The following is a 20,497-nucleotide window of genomic DNA, read 5'->3' on the forward strand; positions in this document are numbered from 1 at the left end:
CATTACAAAAGGACTAGTAGAGCATGTATCACTACACTAGTGGATCAATTTCATTTTCATAACGTTACACTTTAGGCGTCCATTATATTAATTTTCGCTTTGAATTTTAGTGAAGCAGCTGACTAGATTTTGTTTTGCTTTAGAACAATGATAGAAAAATAGTTGGGACTAAGTCAAAGTTTAAACCATTTCACGTAATCCAATCTTCAGTGTTTTACTGATATTATTTAGATCCAAATTGACAGAACAATACATGTGTATCTACAAAAAACTTTATTTTGAATTATACTCGAACAAAATAATGGTCATGTTTCTTGAAACACACAATTCATTAGAATATTCATAAGAAAGTAAACTGTATCCACAATGTTCTATACAATGAACATAAAGTAATAACTGTAACATATAGAGTAAAATAAGCCGAAAAATAGCAATATCTATGTAAATAGGTTATTTACCAGTTTTTACAGTAGAATAAAATATGCAAGCACAAAAAAAAACCTACTTCCATAAAAAATATCAAAGTGAATTAAAATATTTGTCACACAAATGCCAAAGGCAGTAGGAAGAAGCACGACAATCCTAATGTTATCCAGAAAGTGACAAAACAGAAAAGATAATCCAGAGAAACTGCAACGAAGTGCCAGTCAATTACATCTTCTTCGTCATCATCATCATCTTCGGAAACGCTTTCGTTTGAAAAGCTTACTATGGGAGACTTTTCGGAAAAAGCGATGTGATGTCTCTCCTTTCCAACGTCAAGCTCTTGTAATTCAAATTCAAGTAATGTGTTCTGTCGCGATCCTATTCCGACTTTTGTGGCTGCAGGACCGAGAGGCTTTTTGGTGTTGTCATCAAGCCTCGTTGTGATGGAAGGAGCCACCGAGCTAGCTTTAACTTCCCCCTTTCCACACTTACACTGTAGACAGTTGGAGAGCTTTTTGAGCCATTGCGGTATTCGTGTGGCTTCATCTTTGTGGTAAACATATAGAGAAATTATGATCATGAGGGTTGTCATTGCTCCCAAAACCACCATCGATATCAAATAATTAGATAGTTTGGCGTTGAAGTCGGTTGATTTTGGAAGTGTAGCCGTTATGATATCAAGGTAAACTGCGAATGTTAAAAATATGGTTACAGCATAGCCCACTCTCTCGCCACACTCAGAAGGCAGCAAGAAAACCAAAATATTTAGTAGAGCAACGACGACAACGGGCATTACGAGGTTGACAAAGAAATAACCGGGACTTCTTTTGAGGTTGATAGTGATGGTGAGATATGAGATACTATTCTTTGAGCTAGATGCAATGGATGATGATACGAATACCCACTCTGTACTCTCTGAATAATGCGTTTGATCCACTGTTGTCACCATTGGCGACAAGGTTACTTCTGTGTTTGTTGTCCCCCATGGCGTAAAAATTAGCTCACACGATTGGCTATCGAAAGGAAAGTTGGTTATATCAACAGAGCAGGCAGCTGTCGCAACTAATCCGATGATCCATTCATGTTTTCCATTTCCGTCAATTCTAATACGGTATGAACTGTCACCAACCTCAGCCAGTGAGGTTGCAGAGTTGTCCAGAACTAGCGATGGCCGCCAAAACGTGTTCTGTGGGAAAAGAAGTCCTCCTAAACTGTTCCATTGTGTGGAGGTATTGAAGATCAAAAGTTCGTTGTACCATGTTGCAGTTAGTATTCCAACAATTTCCAAAGTACCGCTGGCAGAGTCCAACCCGTTGATCGCTATTGCGCTGTACGATATATTCACGTCCAAAGCTTTAGATTGGTCGGTAATGGGTCGAATTCTCTTCTCATAGTAACTGTACACCGAAGTTTTCATAAAAGATTCAAAATTTTCTTGATATAATGTTCCTTCGATAACATAAGATAGGAAGGTCAATGACAGATACAAATTTTTTTCGAAAATCTTCATTTCCGCCGAATGCACAAATGTTCACTTTTGCTAATACGAAATCAGAAGTGAACACAATAGGATATTTAAATGCACTCAGTAAGTTTTGCCCACTGCTTTTCAGTGGAAAGATTTATATATGTATTCGTTCAAGTGGTATACAAGTGAATTCAACACCCAATTTGATATTTACAATTATAACAAGTACATGTATATACGGAATTGTCACTGATTTACTAAAAAGAAGTTAAAGGGACATCAATACGATTTTTGATTAATTGAAATTGACAGGGTTTTTTGTTAGAGAAATAAAAATGTCTTACAAATAAATGGATTAAAAATATTTTTACCTATGGTATCTATATAAATTTCGGCTTCCAAAATCGTGTTTGTCAACGAGCTGGTCATAGCCAGGAAACCACACACAGATGTGAGAACACCAAGATTTCTAAAAAGTATGTCAAAAGCATTTCACATACATTCATGATAAATCAATTTAGAGAGTAAGCACATATAAGAAAGAACAGAAAACGTTCATTGTAAAAGCTTTTCTTCACCGAAGCCGCCAAGTGATGGATGAGTCACGTGGCACGTAAATATAAACAGGGCTTGTGCCTTGTTTTGAAAATAAAAAGTTTAGATGCCTCAAATACATCTTTGCGTCAGTTTTTGAAAGTTATGTTTGCTGCTGTTTTACACGAATCAAATACATGTACTATCTTATTATAAATTAGATATTTAGTACCAAAATCGTGTCCATGCCCTTTTAACAATTACAATTAATCGGCCGGTGAAGTTAATTTCTAGTTATTACATATGCTTTTCCAACAACCAATTACCTTAAATTGCCATTTTATTTTGGAAACAATGAATGTCAATCCAACATGTCCCACGCATGCTCTGTTGGTGAGAGATCGGGACTGTGTGTTGACTAAGGTAATGTGTTGATATTGTTTTGATGAAGATGGTTCCTTGCACATCGCACCGCATGATACCCGTCATTGTCTTGTTGAAACATTAAGTTGTAATGGTGGACAAACGGCACAACGACAGGTTGCAAAACAGTGTCAATTTATCGTTGAGCTTTCAATGATGGCCGAGCGGGTTTTGCGGCCACTACAAATTCCGCCCCACACCCCATACCCCCACTACCGCCAAATCTGTCACATTCCATCATGCAGTTATCGGTATTATACCGTAACGTCTAAAAACACGCCGACGCCTGAGTTGTAAAGCATGAATCTTGATTCGTCAGAGAAGAGTACACGGTGTCATCTTTGTATAGAAAACACATTTGGGCGGTGTCGTCGCAACCATTGGAGTTCAATGTCACGTTGATTACTATGATAGAGCATTCCCACTGCAACGCAAAGCGGTTTGATGCCATAGTAAGAACGGAGATGTGTCAGTACAGTATTTCGGTTTATACTTGGATTATGTGTCCCTGGTATCTCATCTGCAGTTTTAGTGCACTTCTAAACCGGTTACGCAAGTGCTACAGTCTCATGAAACGATCCTGACGAAGACGTCGTATCCTTCGAGGGAAGTCTGTACCAGTCGGTCTAAGGCATTTGTAGAGACGAGATATTATGCTTTTGTGGATATTCAGAGCTCTTGCCACAATGTTTTCGGTGTTTTCAGTCAGCAGTAATTGCACTGCCCTGTTGCGTGCATCGTAAGGTAGGCTAGGCATGCTTTACGCAATACGAGAAACAAATTTGAATATTAGACTATTCTTATCAGATACCTGAAGGATAACAGACATGTCTGAGACGCATGGAATATGAAATGTTGTCGTGTGCACATGTGAGTTACGACTAATTATAAGTGATTCTATGCAAATAAGATGATTTAAATGCATAGTATTCATTAAAACTTTCCATGTTTATGTAAGTAATGGTTGTGTGTGACATGCACTGCGTAGGTTACTGTTTCTCATCCTTTCTGCATCATGGATTAATTCAAATTTTCAAGTGTAATAATCTATAAAAAGTAAAGACAGGTAATGCACAGACCGCTTTTATTTTCTTAACAATCGAACAAGGTCATGGACGGGATTTGCGCAGCAATAATATTGTTATATATTTAAGGGGGAATATGCCATCGTCATAATGGTGGAAATTCCTGTGAAAATCCATAGTCTTCCAATGAAATTTATTCTACCCACGTAGCAAATAGCTTAGAAACCCGTAAACAGAACTCTTATTTGGATGAAAGTAAATTTAGTTGAAGTTCTTTTCAACGCTCTTTAGAAGGGTAGATATTTGACAGAGATAAGAGCGCTAAGTTAATTTTTTCATAAATAAAGGGTTAAGAAGAGCAGGGAAAGTACCATAAATTTTAGTAGACTGTATTATTTCTTCCTTAACAGGAACTGAATTACTTTAATCTAGATCAGATTGTGAGCCTGGTTAGTCCCGAAGTAGTGCCTGATGTAGATGAAGATTTGTATGATGGCGTTAAAGAGTTATGTGCAGAGTAACAATATGTGGAAGGGATGTACATTGTTGAACTTGGCATTTTGGCAGAAGAACTAGACAAAGTTGTCAAGATAACAAATCAAATGGAAATATCATTATCCTATCAATAACTTGAATATGCTGTAAGATGTTTGACAGAAACACCATTAAAGTATATAAGTCAAATTAAACCTAAACACCTGTGTGTATTGCCATGTGTAGTATATATTTGTGTGTGTATTGTTGTGTGTGGTATTCACTTGTGTCTTTGTGTATTGCTGTGTGTAGTATTTATTTGTGCGTGTTAACACTCATCCATTCTAATTCAATATGTGGTCTTTGTTTTATTTTAAATGGTTTTCTTGTGTATACTTTTCTTTTTCCTCAAATTGTTTTAAAAATATTTAACCTACTGTTGTAGCCTGCTATGTTGGCAACATTATGCTTCATAACAGCACCTGCATTTTATTTTAATGCTTTGCCCATATGCAAATACATGTATAAATTAATCCGGCTATAATTTCTTTAGTCTGCACTAAATTTCTTTTTAAAAAGAAAGAGAGTATATTCTGACATTAGCATTACATACTTTTTCTTTCTGTACAGTTTTTCACATGTTAAGGCCTTTGAACAAAAACAAATGTTCCAGTTGTATAATAAAGTACATGTACGAAGTTGATTTGGTCTTGCTATATTAGGAAAGATAACCCTTCCATCCGAAATTTCTGAACCAACTTTTTTTTAGAATATCATTTTATGTACAGCTGTATCAAAACTTTTTTTCCCCAATTTGACCTTTGCATATCATTTATAAACATGTGTATTTTCTATTTATAGATGTTGGTAAAGATTTAACCGTCAGTTTTTAAGAGATTGAAGTTTGATGTTATAAAACCCCCTTTTTCCTGAAATGATTCAAAAGGTATGATGACTAAAAATTTGTTTTGTTGTATTTTAATTCAGACATATCTCAAAAGAGAAAATGAGGAGTTCTAGAGTATGCAATTGAAAATTGATGAAATTCAATTTCAACAAAAACGGAAAAAAGGAAATATTCATATCCAGTGATCAATCATTCAAAAAATTACTTTGTTAAACAAAACTCTGATTCCACGCACAAGTACTCTGAAGTTGAAATTTAGAATATGCTGGAGTTCCTCGTTGACAATAGCTTCGTAGTCTTCGGTGATCAAGTCTTCCAACAGTCTGTTGGAATTCCCATGGGCACGAATTGTGCTCCTTTGTTAGCAGACCTGTTTATATTCTTATGACGAAGAATTTATTCAAAAGTTTCTACATGAGAAGGAAAAAATCTCTCGCTGGAGCCTTCAGCTCGATATTTAGATATATCGACGATATTTTATCTATTAGTAATAATCATTTTCAATCATATGTCGATTCGATATATCCCAGTGATCTCGAAATAAAAGACACCAAAAAGTCCTCCACATCTGATTCGTACTTCGATATTTTATTGAAATTAGATATTAACGGCAAACTGACAACTCAACTTTATGACAAACTGGATGATTTCAACTTCTCCATCGTCAACTTTCCATATTTGTGTAGCAACATTGCATTATCATCTGCACATGGTGTTTATATCTCTCAAGGGATTCGATACGCAAGAGCTTGTGGCGTATGGTATTGTCTGTTTTTAAATAGAGGAATGCTACTGACAAACAAGTTGATGTTACAGGTTACAGGTGTTTCAACAGTCTCGTTTAAAGTCAGCATTGCGCAAATTCTATGGTCGTTATAACGATCTAGTTTGCCATTACAACTTGTCATTTGGTCAAATACTGTCTGACGTGTTTCATACTAATTGTTAGGCCGTTTTTGGTACACTGATTCTGACTACGGATTACTCAATTACCTGATCAAGATATAGGGCTCACGGCGAGTGTGACCAATCGACAGGGGATACTCACTCCTCTTACGCACCTGATCCCACCTCTGGTATATCCAGGGATACGTGTTTGCCAAACTCTCTATTCTATATTCCTTATAGGAGTTATAAGATTGATCACTGTTCGTTATCCTCACCCTTTCATAAGGTATATGCTCTGAGTGACTTTAACCTTTCCAAAACAATCTTGGTCGAAAACATCAATAACTTGAAATATTGTGTAAATGAAGGTTTATTCATATATAAGGTATATGTTCTGTGAAATGACCTTGAGTGACCTTTATCTGAAAGCCATTTGCCTGTTACTTATTTGTGTGATCAATACCTGTTCAAAAACTATTGAAACTAGTACTTATTGTAACGGGGACCGTTACAGATGTTCCCCAAACATTCCCCCATTTAGAGAAGTGTGTCATTTGTTTCAGTACAACTGGTTTTGACCATATCAATATGTGAAGTGTCTGAATATATAACTATTTTATAACGTTCAGTCCATTTCATGCTAAAACAAATCAGTTATAGACATCTGAAAATACGGGGCAGGTGCACGCACGTGCTGGTGAGTAATTTAACCATGTTTATACATTACTAGTCTAAATATATGACTACAAGAGAAGTTTCACAACAGTTCAATGAAAAACGAGAAATGAATAGCAACTCAAAACTACGAAGACCAAAATCAATGCACGTGCATACACACGCGCGTGAGTACGACACAGCATTTTTGTTGATGCTCTCCAATGCTCTCCAATAGACAATTGAATGATATACTTACTGTATGAATTTGATATCGATTGCTTCATTTATAAGAAAGTTATTGTGATCATCCAATTAGAATTTAGCGCACGTGCATGCGCGTGCGGGAAATTTATTTTGACACTACCAATAAATGGAGAGGCCCAAAACATATCTGCAACCTGAATTTCAAAACTATTCATTGCAATCTAAAAATGTTATAAACCAATACTTGAATTTAGACGTAAAAAATTACAATGCACGCGCATTCACGCGCACGAAATTTTGATAATGAAATGTTTGTTGACACCATTCAATAGGCATTCATATCATAGATCTACAGGGTAAGTTTGAAATCATTTGGGTCTTTAATTTAAAAGTTATGGCTATTTTAGTACCTGAAAGAAAAGATATGCACGTGCATACACGCACACGTGAGTATGACTGCGCATCAATGTTGATGTCATTCAATAGACATTTGATAGATATACTTACAGTATAAAATTCATATTGTTTCCATCATTTATAAGAAAGTTATGGTGATTTGAAAATCGTCCAATCAGAATCTAGCACACGTGCATGCATGTGCTGGAAAGTAATTTTGACCATAGATTTGAGTTTAGAACATCAAAATACATTTATAACCTAAGTTTCAAAAGATTTTGACAAAAAACAAAAATGTTATGGTCATTGAAAGAATTGAACCTTCAAAAGACAATGCACGTGCGTGCACATGCGCGTTTGCAATTTTTATTACATCGATCTGTAGATATTTGGCATGTCTACCTATCCTGTAAATATCATTAGATTTCCTTTAATAACATGAAAGTTATAGATGTCGTTTTTGTAGTATCCAATCAAATTAAAGCACACGTGCATGCGCGTGAAAAATTGTAATTTCAACCATGCCAAACAGTTAAGGGTCTCTACGATATAAAATATCAAACGATTTCATTGAAAAATAAAACAGTTAGATTGCTTCCAAAGTTTGTAAACAAAAAATGCAATGCACGTGCATGCATATGCATGCATTTTCAGACAAAATGACATTCGTTCCGCACATCTACATATGCTATACTATCATCCTAAAGAGGTGTCATATTGATCCCTTGAGTAGTTTTTGAGAACACTCGTAGACAAAAAAGTCACAAGAAGAAAGAAGGAATAATAATACATGTAATAAAAAGAAATAGAGTAAAACCAATATGTTCCCAAACTCCGTTTGGGGAACAAAATAAGGAACATTTTTGTTAGATAATGTATATGTTCAGAGTTACCTTGACTTTTCCAAAATGACCTTTTGTGGCCTTTGTCTGAAAGCCATCATTTGTGTGATATATGATCAATACACATGTACCTGTTCAAAAACTGTTGAAATACGGAACTTTTTCCTTATATATAAGGTATATTTTTGAGTGACTCTGAACTTTCCAAAATGACCTAGGTCCAAAAGTCTCTATTCCAAGGAGTATTTGTGATCAAATTATGATGAATTTCTGATGAAAGATTTAGGAGATATGATATCGGACGGACGGACAGACACGACGGTATTTGCTCCCCCGAAAAAAATGGGGAGCATGAAAATATTGGTTCTGTATATTTTAGATTCTTAATTCCATAGAAAGTACTGTAATTGACATACGATATTCGAGAAATCCAGGCGGCCTGGGTGATGATTCCGAGTGCAAGTTTTAATAAGAAAAGCGAATAGCGCATCACCGTATAAAACGGACACGATACGATCATGGTTTGTAAATCACTACTCGCTAAGAATTGCGAGTGTCCACTATTTTTACTCGCAATTTTTCAAATGTACTCGCATTTTGCGAGTATTTCTCGCTAATTTCGAGTCCTGGTCCAGGCCTGAGCATATCAAAATGAATTTCACGTAAGCAGAGATTTTGTCCATTCTTTGGGTTTGGATTTGGAAATTCATTGTTGTGGTATGATAATCCTCTAAAATGTCTTATGATTGCATCATTTTGTACTTCATTTCTCAATGGACCAATACCCCCTCAACTTATCATTTTAAACAGTAATAAAATACAAATGTATATGTAACCCCCCCCCCCCCCGATCTAATCTTGTGTAGTCTTAGAGACTGCTGATATTTACACAACACAATGCGTGAATCTTATTAATAATCCACATTTTCCTACCATTTTTTTATGCTTGAGAAAGTTGTCGAATAAGCATGGCGTGTAAAACGTTGCTATATTCGATAATCATGTGATGTATATTCTATATCTTGTTATTTATATTCTATAATCTTGTGATGTATATTCTATAATCTTGTGATGTATGTTCGATAATTTTGTGATGTATGTGCAATAATTGCAGTGTGGGTAATATGACTAAAGAGCGTTCTATTACAGTAAGGACAATTTTCATTGGTTGGAAATAACGAAAGTATCCGGTGATGCAAGAGTAACGTCTTCTTAATGCCAATGGTGTGAAATTGAAACTGATTGAAGCAGGAAACCCTTTGCCAAAATTGTAAATTTCATGATCCTAGAGTAGGGCTTTTAAAATTGGTACCAGGGTGGGACCAAAATTGTAATAGTAATTAAATGTCTTTATCATTTGAAGGACTTCTTTAATTATTCTGATACTGCATGAAATGAAGCAGAGACATATGAAACTTTGACAAAAGTTATGCATATATAGAAAACAGAAAGGAATGAACCAAATTTTTAAATTTAAACCCCAGAGTTCTGACTCTGGGATCACAGGCACCTTAAGTATGGATACTACCCCCCCCCCCCTCCTTTTTCTATATATATTTTCTTTGCGGTGATGATTTCTCTGAAATGTGTATACCGGTAGAGGGCCAATCTATCTCTATAGCTTACAAAAAGCGTGAAACGATTACATAAATCGAAAGAGGGATGAGATAGGCAGGGAATCGGCACATTTCGAAGAAATTATCGCCGCAAAAAATATCAAGGGGTGGGGGTGGGGGGGGGGGGAGAGCAGTATCCATACTTCAGGTGCCTGTGATGCGGAGCGGTTATTGTAAATGAAAACTAGAACGCTGAGTTCTACAACCACGTGTATTCACATACAAACATAATATAACACAGACAGCCACAGAGACGGGGTTTACAGACTGAATCGCAGAATGATGACGATGCAAATGATAGGGGTAGTTTCAAACGTATGACGACACATATAGAGGGCGAATGTCAAAAGATAATATTACATCTCCCTTTTCAATCTCAACGAAGCATTTTGAAATTATCACAAGTCCATGCATATAGTTAACAAATATACAAACACATATTTTACCTTACGAACAAACACATATTTTTACCAAACTACATAGAAAGGATAGTGCGAGGTTTGACCACACGACCAGATCGTGTTACGTGGGGTTCTAACTTAGGGGTAGCAATGGGGGCTGTAATTGTTTCAGGTTTTGGAGAATGAGTGGGCAGGTTTCCCATGTTGCTGGAATTAGCCATCAGGGATGAGCTCTGGGCTGAAGGGGTACGCTGATTAGCTAACGGAATGGCGGATCGATGTTGGCGACTCAAGACATTTAGTGGATCTAACTCCTGCAAAGTGGCTTCACGGGACTTGAGCAAGTCGCGGCGATTCCTGCGGTACTCACGACCATCGGTTGTCTGTACAGTGTAAGATCGCGGGTCAATTTGGTTAGTTACTGTCGACGGAACCCAAATACCTTGCTTCTTGATTCTTACAGTTTCTCCCTTCTCGAGGGGTTTAAGTGGTGAGGACTGCCGCGAATAGTATGTAGCTTGTTTTTCGCGGCTACGGACAAGCCAATTGCGATATTGTTTATGGTGCACGAGTTTGGGTTGAAGTTGACCATGAGTTGATGGTATGATAGAATGAAGTCGACGACTCATCAGAGCTCGTGCTGGGGAAGTGTCGCCTTCCAACGGAGTGTTTAGGTACTCGAGGATGCCTAAATAAAGGTCTTTGTGGTCAGATTTGCATTTAGCTAAAATATGCTTAGCAGTCTGCACCGTTTTCTCAGGTAGCCCGTTAGACTGAGAATGTGTGGGGCTTGACGTTGCATGTACGAAACCGTATTGCTTGCTGAACTTTGCAAATTCGTCGCTCGCATACTGCGGACCGTTGTCAGATATCAGTTTCTCTGGTATCCCATGGTGGGAGAATGTTAATTTCATATAGTGAATGACGGTGGCAGCTAGCGTGTTACGAATAGAGTATATCTCGAAATATCGACTGTAGTAATCTACAATAGCGACAAAGTCTTGTCCCTCGGGAACCTCATGCGGCATAAGTGGTTCCTTGGGATTAGCGTTGCGCTTCTCCAGACATGTGGCACTCAAGAACCATATCCTCGATGTCTTTGGACATTTTCGGCCAGAACAATATATCACAGTCTCTCTTAATACATTTGGTAACGCCCATATGTCCTGTATGTATGCGTTCGAGCATTAATGGTCTTTGACCTTTAGGTATGAATATACGATTGCCCTTGACTATGAGGTCACTAGCCACGGCAAGTTCGTCGCGGAAGTTCCAGAATTCTTTGACCTGTGGAGAGCAGTCGCTTTGACTGTCTGGCCAGCCATGCAGAATAGTGCGTTTAAGCTCGAGGCTTTGCGAATCTGCGGCCATGATAGCACGAGTCTCATCCAAACGCGTGTCATGGATTGGAATGCTTGACATCATGTTATGCACTAAAGCATCCATGCTATCTGATAGCTCTGGGTAAGTATCGCGTAAAAACTTGCGCGAAAGTGCGTCAGCTAAGGGTATATCTTTACCCGGCTTATGTACTATGTTAATATCGTACTTGTGTAACTGCAGTAGCATACGCTGAAGCCTCGGAGGGGCTGATGCCAACGGTTTTTTCATTATGAATATGAGGGGTCGATGATCAGTCTCGACCGTAAAGCGTCTGCCGTTGACGTATTGGTGGAAACGTTTACATCCAAACAGGATCACCAGCATTTCCTTCTCGATCTGTGCGTAATTGATCTCGCTTGCTGTCAAAGTTTTAGATGGGTATGCGACAGGTCTAGAGTTCTGAAGTAGAACCACTCCAAGTCCATACTTGGATGCGTCAGCCTGTAGTGTGAGGGCTTTTGAGGGATCATAGTACGCTAGTACAGGACCAGGTGATCTAATCAAAATTTCTTTGACCTTCCGAAATGCGCTAGCTTGTGGTTCGTCCCACAAAAACTCGGAAGTACCGTTCAAGAGTTGTCGCATGGGATGAGTGATTTCGGATAGGTTTGGTGAGAACTTAGCAAGATAGTTGATCATCCCTAGAACCGTTTCAAGTTCCTTGCGATCAAGAGGGGGATCCATATCGCGAATAGCGGAAATTTTGATAGGGTCTGGCTTGAGGCCATTTGAGGACAAAACGTGTCCAAAATAAGGAACTTCGGTGAACCCAACAGCGAGTTTATCTGGGTTGAGTTTGACACCTTTCTCGCGGGATCGCGTCAAGACTTTGCGGAGGTTCTCATCATGCTCCCCGCGCGTTTTCCCATATACGAGAATGTCGTCGACAAGCGTTGTAACACCCAGTAAACCCTCGTAGATTTCATCTATTTTGCGCTGAAACTCGTCCTGAGCTGACCTGATGCCAAAGGGTATGCGTAGAAATTTAAATCTACCAAACGATGTGTTAAAAGTAGTTAGATATGAGGATTTTTCAGTCAGTTTAATAGCCCAATACCCTGAGCTCGCATTGAGTTTAGAGAAGTAATGCGCACCGGTCAGGTTCGGAATGATGTCCTCTAACGTCTTCATGGGGTAATGAGGCCTACGTATAGCATTGTTGAGATCGCGGGGGTCAAGGCATACTCGCAGCTTACCAGAACCCGGTTTCTCGGTAATGGCAAGAGAGTTGACCCATTTCGTGGGTTCAGTTACCCTGGTGATAACCTCACACCATGCGCTCTAGCTCTACCTGTAGTTTCTCACGCAGTGCGAACGAAATTCGCCTCGGGGGATTTATTGCTGGTGCAGCGTTTTCGTCTATGCGAATGTCGCATTCGCCGGGAAAGAGCCCGATGTCCTCAAATACATCTTTGTATTCCGAAAGAATTGCTTCGTTGCTTAATTGTGTGCGCGTAACAGACACCTGACTTTGAGATTCAATTGCCATAACTAGCTGTATTAAGTTCAAATCTACACAGGACTTCAATCCCAAGATGGGTATTGCGTCAGTTTTGACGATGAAGAAGTTAATATCCTTGACTTTGTTCCTATATGCACATTGAATTATTTGCTCGCCAACTGTTTCTAAACGGGACTTTTTTTTTATTTTTTTTTTTTTTTTATTTTTTTTATTGGCTCTTTTTGGACATATATTATCATATAAACAGGATGTTACATGCAACTTCAATATTTCAACAAACATGTTAAACACTGTGTGAAAATTAATAGCAATATTGTACAATTACTTTGAAGATAAAGAGAGACTAGTATATGAAATATGCATAACTAATTCATTTAAGGAAGATACATCTTACATTGAAATTATTTTGTCTTCTATCTTTTTCCATACTTGGTTATAATAATCAAGATTTCTTCTGCCACAATAAATTGATTTTTTAACAAACAGTTTTCTTCTCAAAAATTGCAAAAAAAATATATAAAGAAGGACCACTGTGCCCTGTATCTGAATTAAACACAAACTGTATATAATATTTAGAAAGCAGTATACAATAATTCAGACTTTCACACTTTTCTTCATAAAATCCAAATATTATGTCTTGATAAGAGATATCATTTATATAAGTAATGTTTAATCTATTCCACCAAGTTTGGAAATGCTTCCAATAAGTACCAACATATTCACAAAAGTAAAACCTGTGCTCTATTGTATCTAAATTTCCACATAATATACAAGAAGGTGATGTTTTAATTTTCATTGCATACAGCAATTTGTTGTGTGCTAAAAATCTGTGAATTAATTTATATTGAAAAGATTGTAATGATGTTTCCATTGATATTGTGAAAGGTAACTTGTAAATACTCTCTAACTCTTGCTGTGTTAATTTTGAATCAAAAATATTTTCCCATTTTGGTATACATGTTGGTAATTCTGCTATACTTTCCATCAAAATCCAGTAAAAATCTTTACAAGTCATGTTTGATATGGGACTCCTATTACCATTGAAACTCAGTATAAGCGTATTTCTATTTATAAAAGAATTATCATTTTGTCGAATATGCTTTCTCCAACTGTAGGGTATTGCATTTCTTAAACAATAGTATTCAAAAAAAGATATGTTTAAATTGTGTGTTTCACTTAATTTTTCATGGCTAAGAAAGTCTTTATCTCTATCTACAATATCTCCAATATATAAAATACCCCTTTCATACCACTTCTTCCAAAAAACCTCTAAACGGGACTTGCTGTAATCGTACAGATGCTTATTGGCTTGTTTGAGACTACTAACAGAACCAATATCCTTGAAGTATTTTACAGGTAAAATGTTTACCTGAGAACCTGTGTCAAGCTTAAACTTAATAGGGATCCTACCTGGGCCTATGTTTAAATCCCTGAATGCCTGATCTGGGTTTAGGCTAGGGGTATTACTGGCATTTACTTCTGAATCAATACTGTCAATGTAAAAATCATCATCGCTTTCCACTCAAAGTCAATAAAAGTGTGCAATCGATGTCGCCGGCACTTTATTAGAAAATAAGCTATACCAAATCATATATTTTGTGTGCTATACATTCATGGACCCATAGCCTCCCTAGGCATGGTATACTTTTTATTTCCCCTTTACTTATAAACTTGGTAGGAAGCGTAGATACCCTAATTTTGTAACGTACGTGACTGTCGCCGACTCAATTTTTAAAATTGAACAAGCAAATATAAAAATCTGAGAGCGTGTTTTTAAATTTTCTTTGCGTTAATATCATTTGTATTTCCTAAATTTTCATTCAATAAAAGTTTAACAACTTTTGCATATGATTTTAAGCAGTGGTGAATATATTACTTCATGTCGCCAGATTATATTATGTGATCATAGGGTCAATTAAACACCCAATGTATGGACAAAGATTTCGTATTATCTTTATGTTTTTGATCTATTTTGGCGCTAAAATATTCAAAAACTGTGTGAAAATATTCATCAAGCGATATTTGGATGTGGCATTGAGAAGAAGTCATCATATTCTCAAAATTTTGAATTCTGATTTTAGAAATGTAACATACGATACACTATTTTTTTTTTTATGAAAACGTATTTGCAGAGCAAATGTTACCCCTTTTATGAAAATCTCGTAGTGTACAGAGAATGAAAATATAAACATTTCTTTTGCAGAAGTCATTGGTTGGTCTGAAATTTGACAAACGTGTCAAGATGTAACATTCGTGATGTAACATTCGTTACCGAGAAATTAATTAAAGGGAATGATAGAACAATTTCCGGCGTATTTTTGCTCTCTCTCTGCATGATGTGGTATACGACATGAACGTCTACTATGAACATTTGAGTTTGAAAGTCAATACGTGTTAAACTTTGAGAATTAGGATTAATTTTCTCTTACGGTAAGTACTGTTACAACAATTGCAATGTTTGATATACAATATTGATTAAGCAGATGAAATGTTTTGGTCTGAATTTGTTCTTCTGATATCAAAGAATGTATATCGTATTCCAAATATCTCGAAATTCTTCTGGTGTAAGAATTACATTGAGTAGAATGCTGGTAACATACGTTACTCAAAGTAACGTATGCTACTTAATGAAATGCTTGATTCGACATCAAATATTGAACTACATATTGACAAAATATCATCATTAATGATATATTTGTTGAATATCAACTATGTTATGAAGAAACAAATGTGTTATTGTTCCCGTATTCACTAGCATATACAGATATCCTCTGCAAGAAATACAGGCCATGTTTTCCTCTGCTCCTGTTCTATTTATGATACATGTAACTATGCAACTCTACATTTATCAATTTGCTAGAATTCAGCATCTTTTCATAATATATCTTAGAAATGAAGGGACTAATCTCTGATGATTGTTCTATGCAATCTTATAGAGAAATCATTCAAAAATATTTTATCTGAGTGTAACATATGTTACCAGAAATTCCGTTACGTAATATTATTCTACTTGTTTTTAATTTTTAATTTTTTTTTTTTCAGAAATGGCGCTTGTGAGAGTAGAAGTACAGAATAACTACCATGAAAAAAAATGTATTAAAACATAAGAACAACCATGAAAAAATGTGTTAGAAATAATATTATATGCTCCCCTTGTGGCAATACTGAAAAGGTAGAATGTCTGTATAGACAGTGAAAATAAAGGTTTAACTACCAGTCAAAGGCTACCATAATGATACATGTAAGTTTTGTCTCTCAAAATACTTATAAGCAACTGGTCATTTGAGTAATTTTGTATGACCTTTGACCTTGTGACTTGGAATCCAATGGGGGTCATCTATTCATAAGGGGCACCAGTGTTTCAAGTTTGATGTCTATCAAGGAAAGATTTCTCAACGGACAATAGCGTATGTCCAGAGTAGTTTAACCGTTGTCCTTTTGACCTCAAAATTAATAGGGGACATCTATGTCTTAAGGTTCACGTTAATTATTCATTCATAACACCGCGTGGTGGATTATACTGACAGTTTCTATGGAAAGGTATTCCAAAATAAGCAACAAAAACATAAGATTCGGTATGCATTTAATCAAAATGTTGCGAAATTAAACATTTTCTTTATATTATTATTGTAAACAGATTGTTAGAAATGGGTACATATGATTCTCTCCACTTTTTGAATAGAAATGATGTGTTTATAGTAATGAAAGGAAAAATAAGAAACATACGTTACTTTCATTGTTTATTATAGCAAAGAGCAATCCAGGTTTCAAAACATGTGTCTGTTATTTCTATAAGAATCATGAGCATTTAAATAGCGAAACATCAATCTTTTACTTTTGTTTTAATCGCACATTTATTGCAACTTAACAAATTCAGAAGAAAAGACACATTTGGTAAAAAAATTTGCTTGTCTACGTTATATTTCTATTAAAATTGGTATTTCCATTGAATTAAGTGATGTCGTTATGATTTTGCAACATCAATTGTAAAGAATAACTGATGGTGGCATCGTTTTGGCACAATATTGTGTGCTGGTTTCTGAGTACTGTTCATTGTGTGCTGGTTTCTGAGTACTGTTTATTTTATTTATCCTTTTGAGTGTTCTTTATTGTGTGCTGGTTTCTGATAACTGTTCTGATTTATGAGTACTGTTTTTTGTGTGCTGGTTTCTGAGTACCCTTTTTTCTGTGCTGGTTTCTGAGTACTCTTTATTGTGTGCTGGTTTCTTACTACAATTTATGATGCATTGGTTTTTTAGTAGTGTTTATTGTGTACTGTTTTCTGAGTACTGTTTATTGTGTTCTTGTCTCTGTGTAATGTTTATTGTATTTGTTCTTTTGCGTACTATTTATTGTGTTCTGGTTCCTGATTACTGTTTATTCATTGCTGGTGTTTGAGTAGTCTATTATGTGCTATTTTCTGAGTACTGTTTAATGTGTGTACTCTATGACTACACTTTATATTGTGCAGATCTCTGGGTACTGTATATTGTATTTGTCTTCCTGAGTACTATTTATTTTTGAGTACTGTTTATTGTGTGCTGGTTTCTGAGTACCGTTTCTTGTTTGCTGGTTTCTGACTACTATTTCTTGTGTGCAGGTCTCTGTTTATTGTTTACTGTATTTGTTTCTGTTTCTGTTTCTGTGTACTGGTTTTTTCAGTACTGTATATTGTTTACTTGTTTCTGAGTACTATTTACAGTGTGTTGGTTTCTTAGTACTGTTTATTGTATGATCACTGCTGAATACTGTTTATTATGTGTTTATTATTTTGAGTACTGTTTAAAGTATGCTGGTTTCGAGTCCTGTTTATTGTGTGCTGGTTTCTGAGTACTGGTCCGTGTGTGTTGGTTTCTGAGTACTTGTTCATTGTGTGCTGGTTTCTGAGTACTGTTTATTTTATTTGTCCTCCTGAGTACTATTTATTGTGTACTGGTTCCTGAATTCTGTTTATTGTGTTCTGATTGCTGAGAACTATTTATTGTGTGCTGGTTTCTGCGTACTGTTTTTTCTCCGCTGCTTTCTGAGTCCAATACTTTTTACTGTTGCCTGGTTTCTGATGACTATTTATCGTGTGCTTGTCTCTGTATACTGTAACCAGTACATAATTAACAGTACTCCAAAATCAGAACACAATAAACAGCATGAGAACCAGCATATAATGAACAGTACTCAGAAAGAAGCATATAATGAACAGTACTCAGAAACCAACACACAATGAATAGTACGCAGAAACCAACACACAATGAACAGTAATCAGAAAGCAGCACACAATAAACAGTACTCAGAAACTAGCACACAAAAAACAGTACTCACAAACAAGCACACAATGAATAGTACTCAGAAACGAGTACACAATAAGCAGCACTCGGATACCAGCACAAAATAAATAGTACTCAGAATCCAACACATATTAAACAGTACTCAGAGTTCAGCACACAATGAACATTACTAAGAAAGAAGCTCACAATGACCAGCACTTAGATAACAGCACAAAATGAACACAACTCACAAGCCAGCACAAAATAAGAAGCACTCAGAAACCAGTACATAATAAACAGTACTCCAAAATCAGAACACAATAAGCAGCATGAGAACCAGCACATAATGAACAGTACTCAGAAAGAAGCATATAATGAACAGTACTCAGAAACAAGCACACAATGAATAGTACGCAGAAACCAACACACAATGAACAGTAATCAGAAAGCAGCACACAATAAACAGTACTCAAAAACAAGCACACAATGAATAGTACTCAGAAACGAGTACACAATAAGCAGCACTCGGATACCAGCACAAAATAAATAGTACTCAGAATCCAACACATATTAAACAGTACTCAGAGTTCAGCACACAATGAACATTACTAAGAAAGAAGCTCACAATGATCAGCACTTAGATAACAGCACAAAATGAACACAACTCACAAACCAGCACAAAATAAGCAGCACTCAGAAACCAGTACATAATGAACAGTACTCCAAAATCAGAACACAATAAGCAGCATGACAACCAGCACATAATGAACAGTACTCAGAAAGAAGCATATAATGAACAGTACTCAGAAATAAACATTATAATGAACAGTACTCAGAAACAAACACACAATGAATAGTACGCAGAAACCAACACACAATGAAGAGTAATGAGAAAGCAGCACACAATAAAAAGTACTCAAAAACAAGCACACAATGAATAGTACTCAGAAACGAGTACACAATAAGCAGCACTCGGATACCAGCACAAAATAAATAGTACTCAGAATCCAACACATATTAAACAGTACTCAGAGTTCAGCACACAATGAACATTACTAAGAAAGAAGCTCACAATGACCAGCACTTAGATAACAGCACAAAATGAACACAACTCACAAACCAGCACAAAATAAGCAGCACTTAGAAAGAAACATTATAATGAACAGTACTCAGACACAAGCACATATTGAATAGTACGCAGAAACCAACACACAATGAACAGTAATCAGAAAGCAGCACACAATAAACAGTGCTCAGAAACTAGCCCACAACAAACAGTACTCAGAAAAAAGCACACAATGAATAGTACTCAGAAACGAGTACACAATGAAAAGCACTCGGATACCAGCACAAAATAAATAGTACTCAGAATCCAACACATATTAAACAGTACTCAGAGTTCAGCACACAATGAACATTACTAAGAAAGAAGCTCACAATGACCAGCACTTAGATAACAGCACAAAATGAACACAACTCACAAACCAGCACAAAATAAGCAGCACTCAGAAACCAGTACATAATGAAAAGTACTCCAAAATCAGAAGACAATAAGCAGCATGAGAACCAGTACATAATGAACAGTACTCAGAAAGAAGCATATAATGAACAGTACTCAGAAACAAACACACAATGAATAGTACGCAGAAACCAACACACAATGAACAGTAATCAGAAAGCAGCACACAATAAAGAGTGCTCAGAAATTAACCCACAACAAACAGTACTCAGAAACAAGCACAAAATAAATAGTACTCAGAATCCAACACATATTAAACAGTTCAGCACACAATGAACATTACTAAGAAAGAAGCTCACAATGACCATCACTTAGATAACAGCACAAAATGAACACAACTCACAAACCAGCACAAAATAAGAAGTACTCAGAAACCAGTACATAATGAACAGTACTCAGAAACAAGCACACAATGAATAGTACGCAGAAACCAACACACAATGAACAGTAATCAGAAAGCAGCACACAATAAACAGTACTCAAAAACAAGCACACAATGAATAGTACTCAGAAACGAGTACACAATAAGCAGCACTCGGATACCAGCACAGAATAAATAGTACTCAGAATCCAACACATATTAAACAGTACTCAGAGTTCAGCACACAATG

General features: G+C 36.3%; 2 protein-coding genes and 1 long non-coding RNA gene across 3 annotated transcripts; 1 reads left to right on the forward strand and 2 right to left on the reverse strand.

The window, feature by feature from the left end:
• Positions 1–258: 258 nt before the first annotated feature.
• Positions 259–2,028, reverse strand: LOC130054168 (neuronal acetylcholine receptor subunit beta-2-like). Its single transcript, XM_056162771.1, has one exon. The coding sequence runs from the start codon at positions 1,934–1,936 to the stop codon at positions 542–544; it is 1,395 nt and encodes a 464-aa protein (XP_056018746.1). The 5' UTR covers positions 1,937–2,028; the 3' UTR covers positions 259–541.
• An 8,307-nt stretch (positions 2,029–10,335) lies between these two features.
• Positions 10,336–11,289, reverse strand: LOC130053806 (uncharacterized). The gene has a single exon (XM_056161388.1). It carries the CDS (start codon positions 11,287–11,289, stop codon positions 10,336–10,338), a length of 954 nt encoding a protein of 317 aa, XP_056017363.1.
• A 3,366-nt stretch (positions 11,290–14,655) lies between these two features.
• LOC130054169 (uncharacterized) lies at positions 14,656–16,230 on the forward strand. Its single transcript, XR_008802450.1, has 2 exons — positions 14,656–15,536; positions 16,149–16,230. It is a non-coding gene; the product is annotated as an uncharacterized LOC130054169 (long non-coding RNA).
• Positions 16,231–20,497: the final 4,267 nt, after the last annotated feature.

This window comes from Ostrea edulis, chromosome 4 (genome assembly GCF_947568905.1).
Source record: "Ostrea edulis chromosome 4, xbOstEdul1.1, whole genome shotgun sequence".
NCBI classification, from domain to species: Eukaryota; Metazoa; Mollusca; class Bivalvia; order Ostreida; family Ostreidae; genus Ostrea; species Ostrea edulis.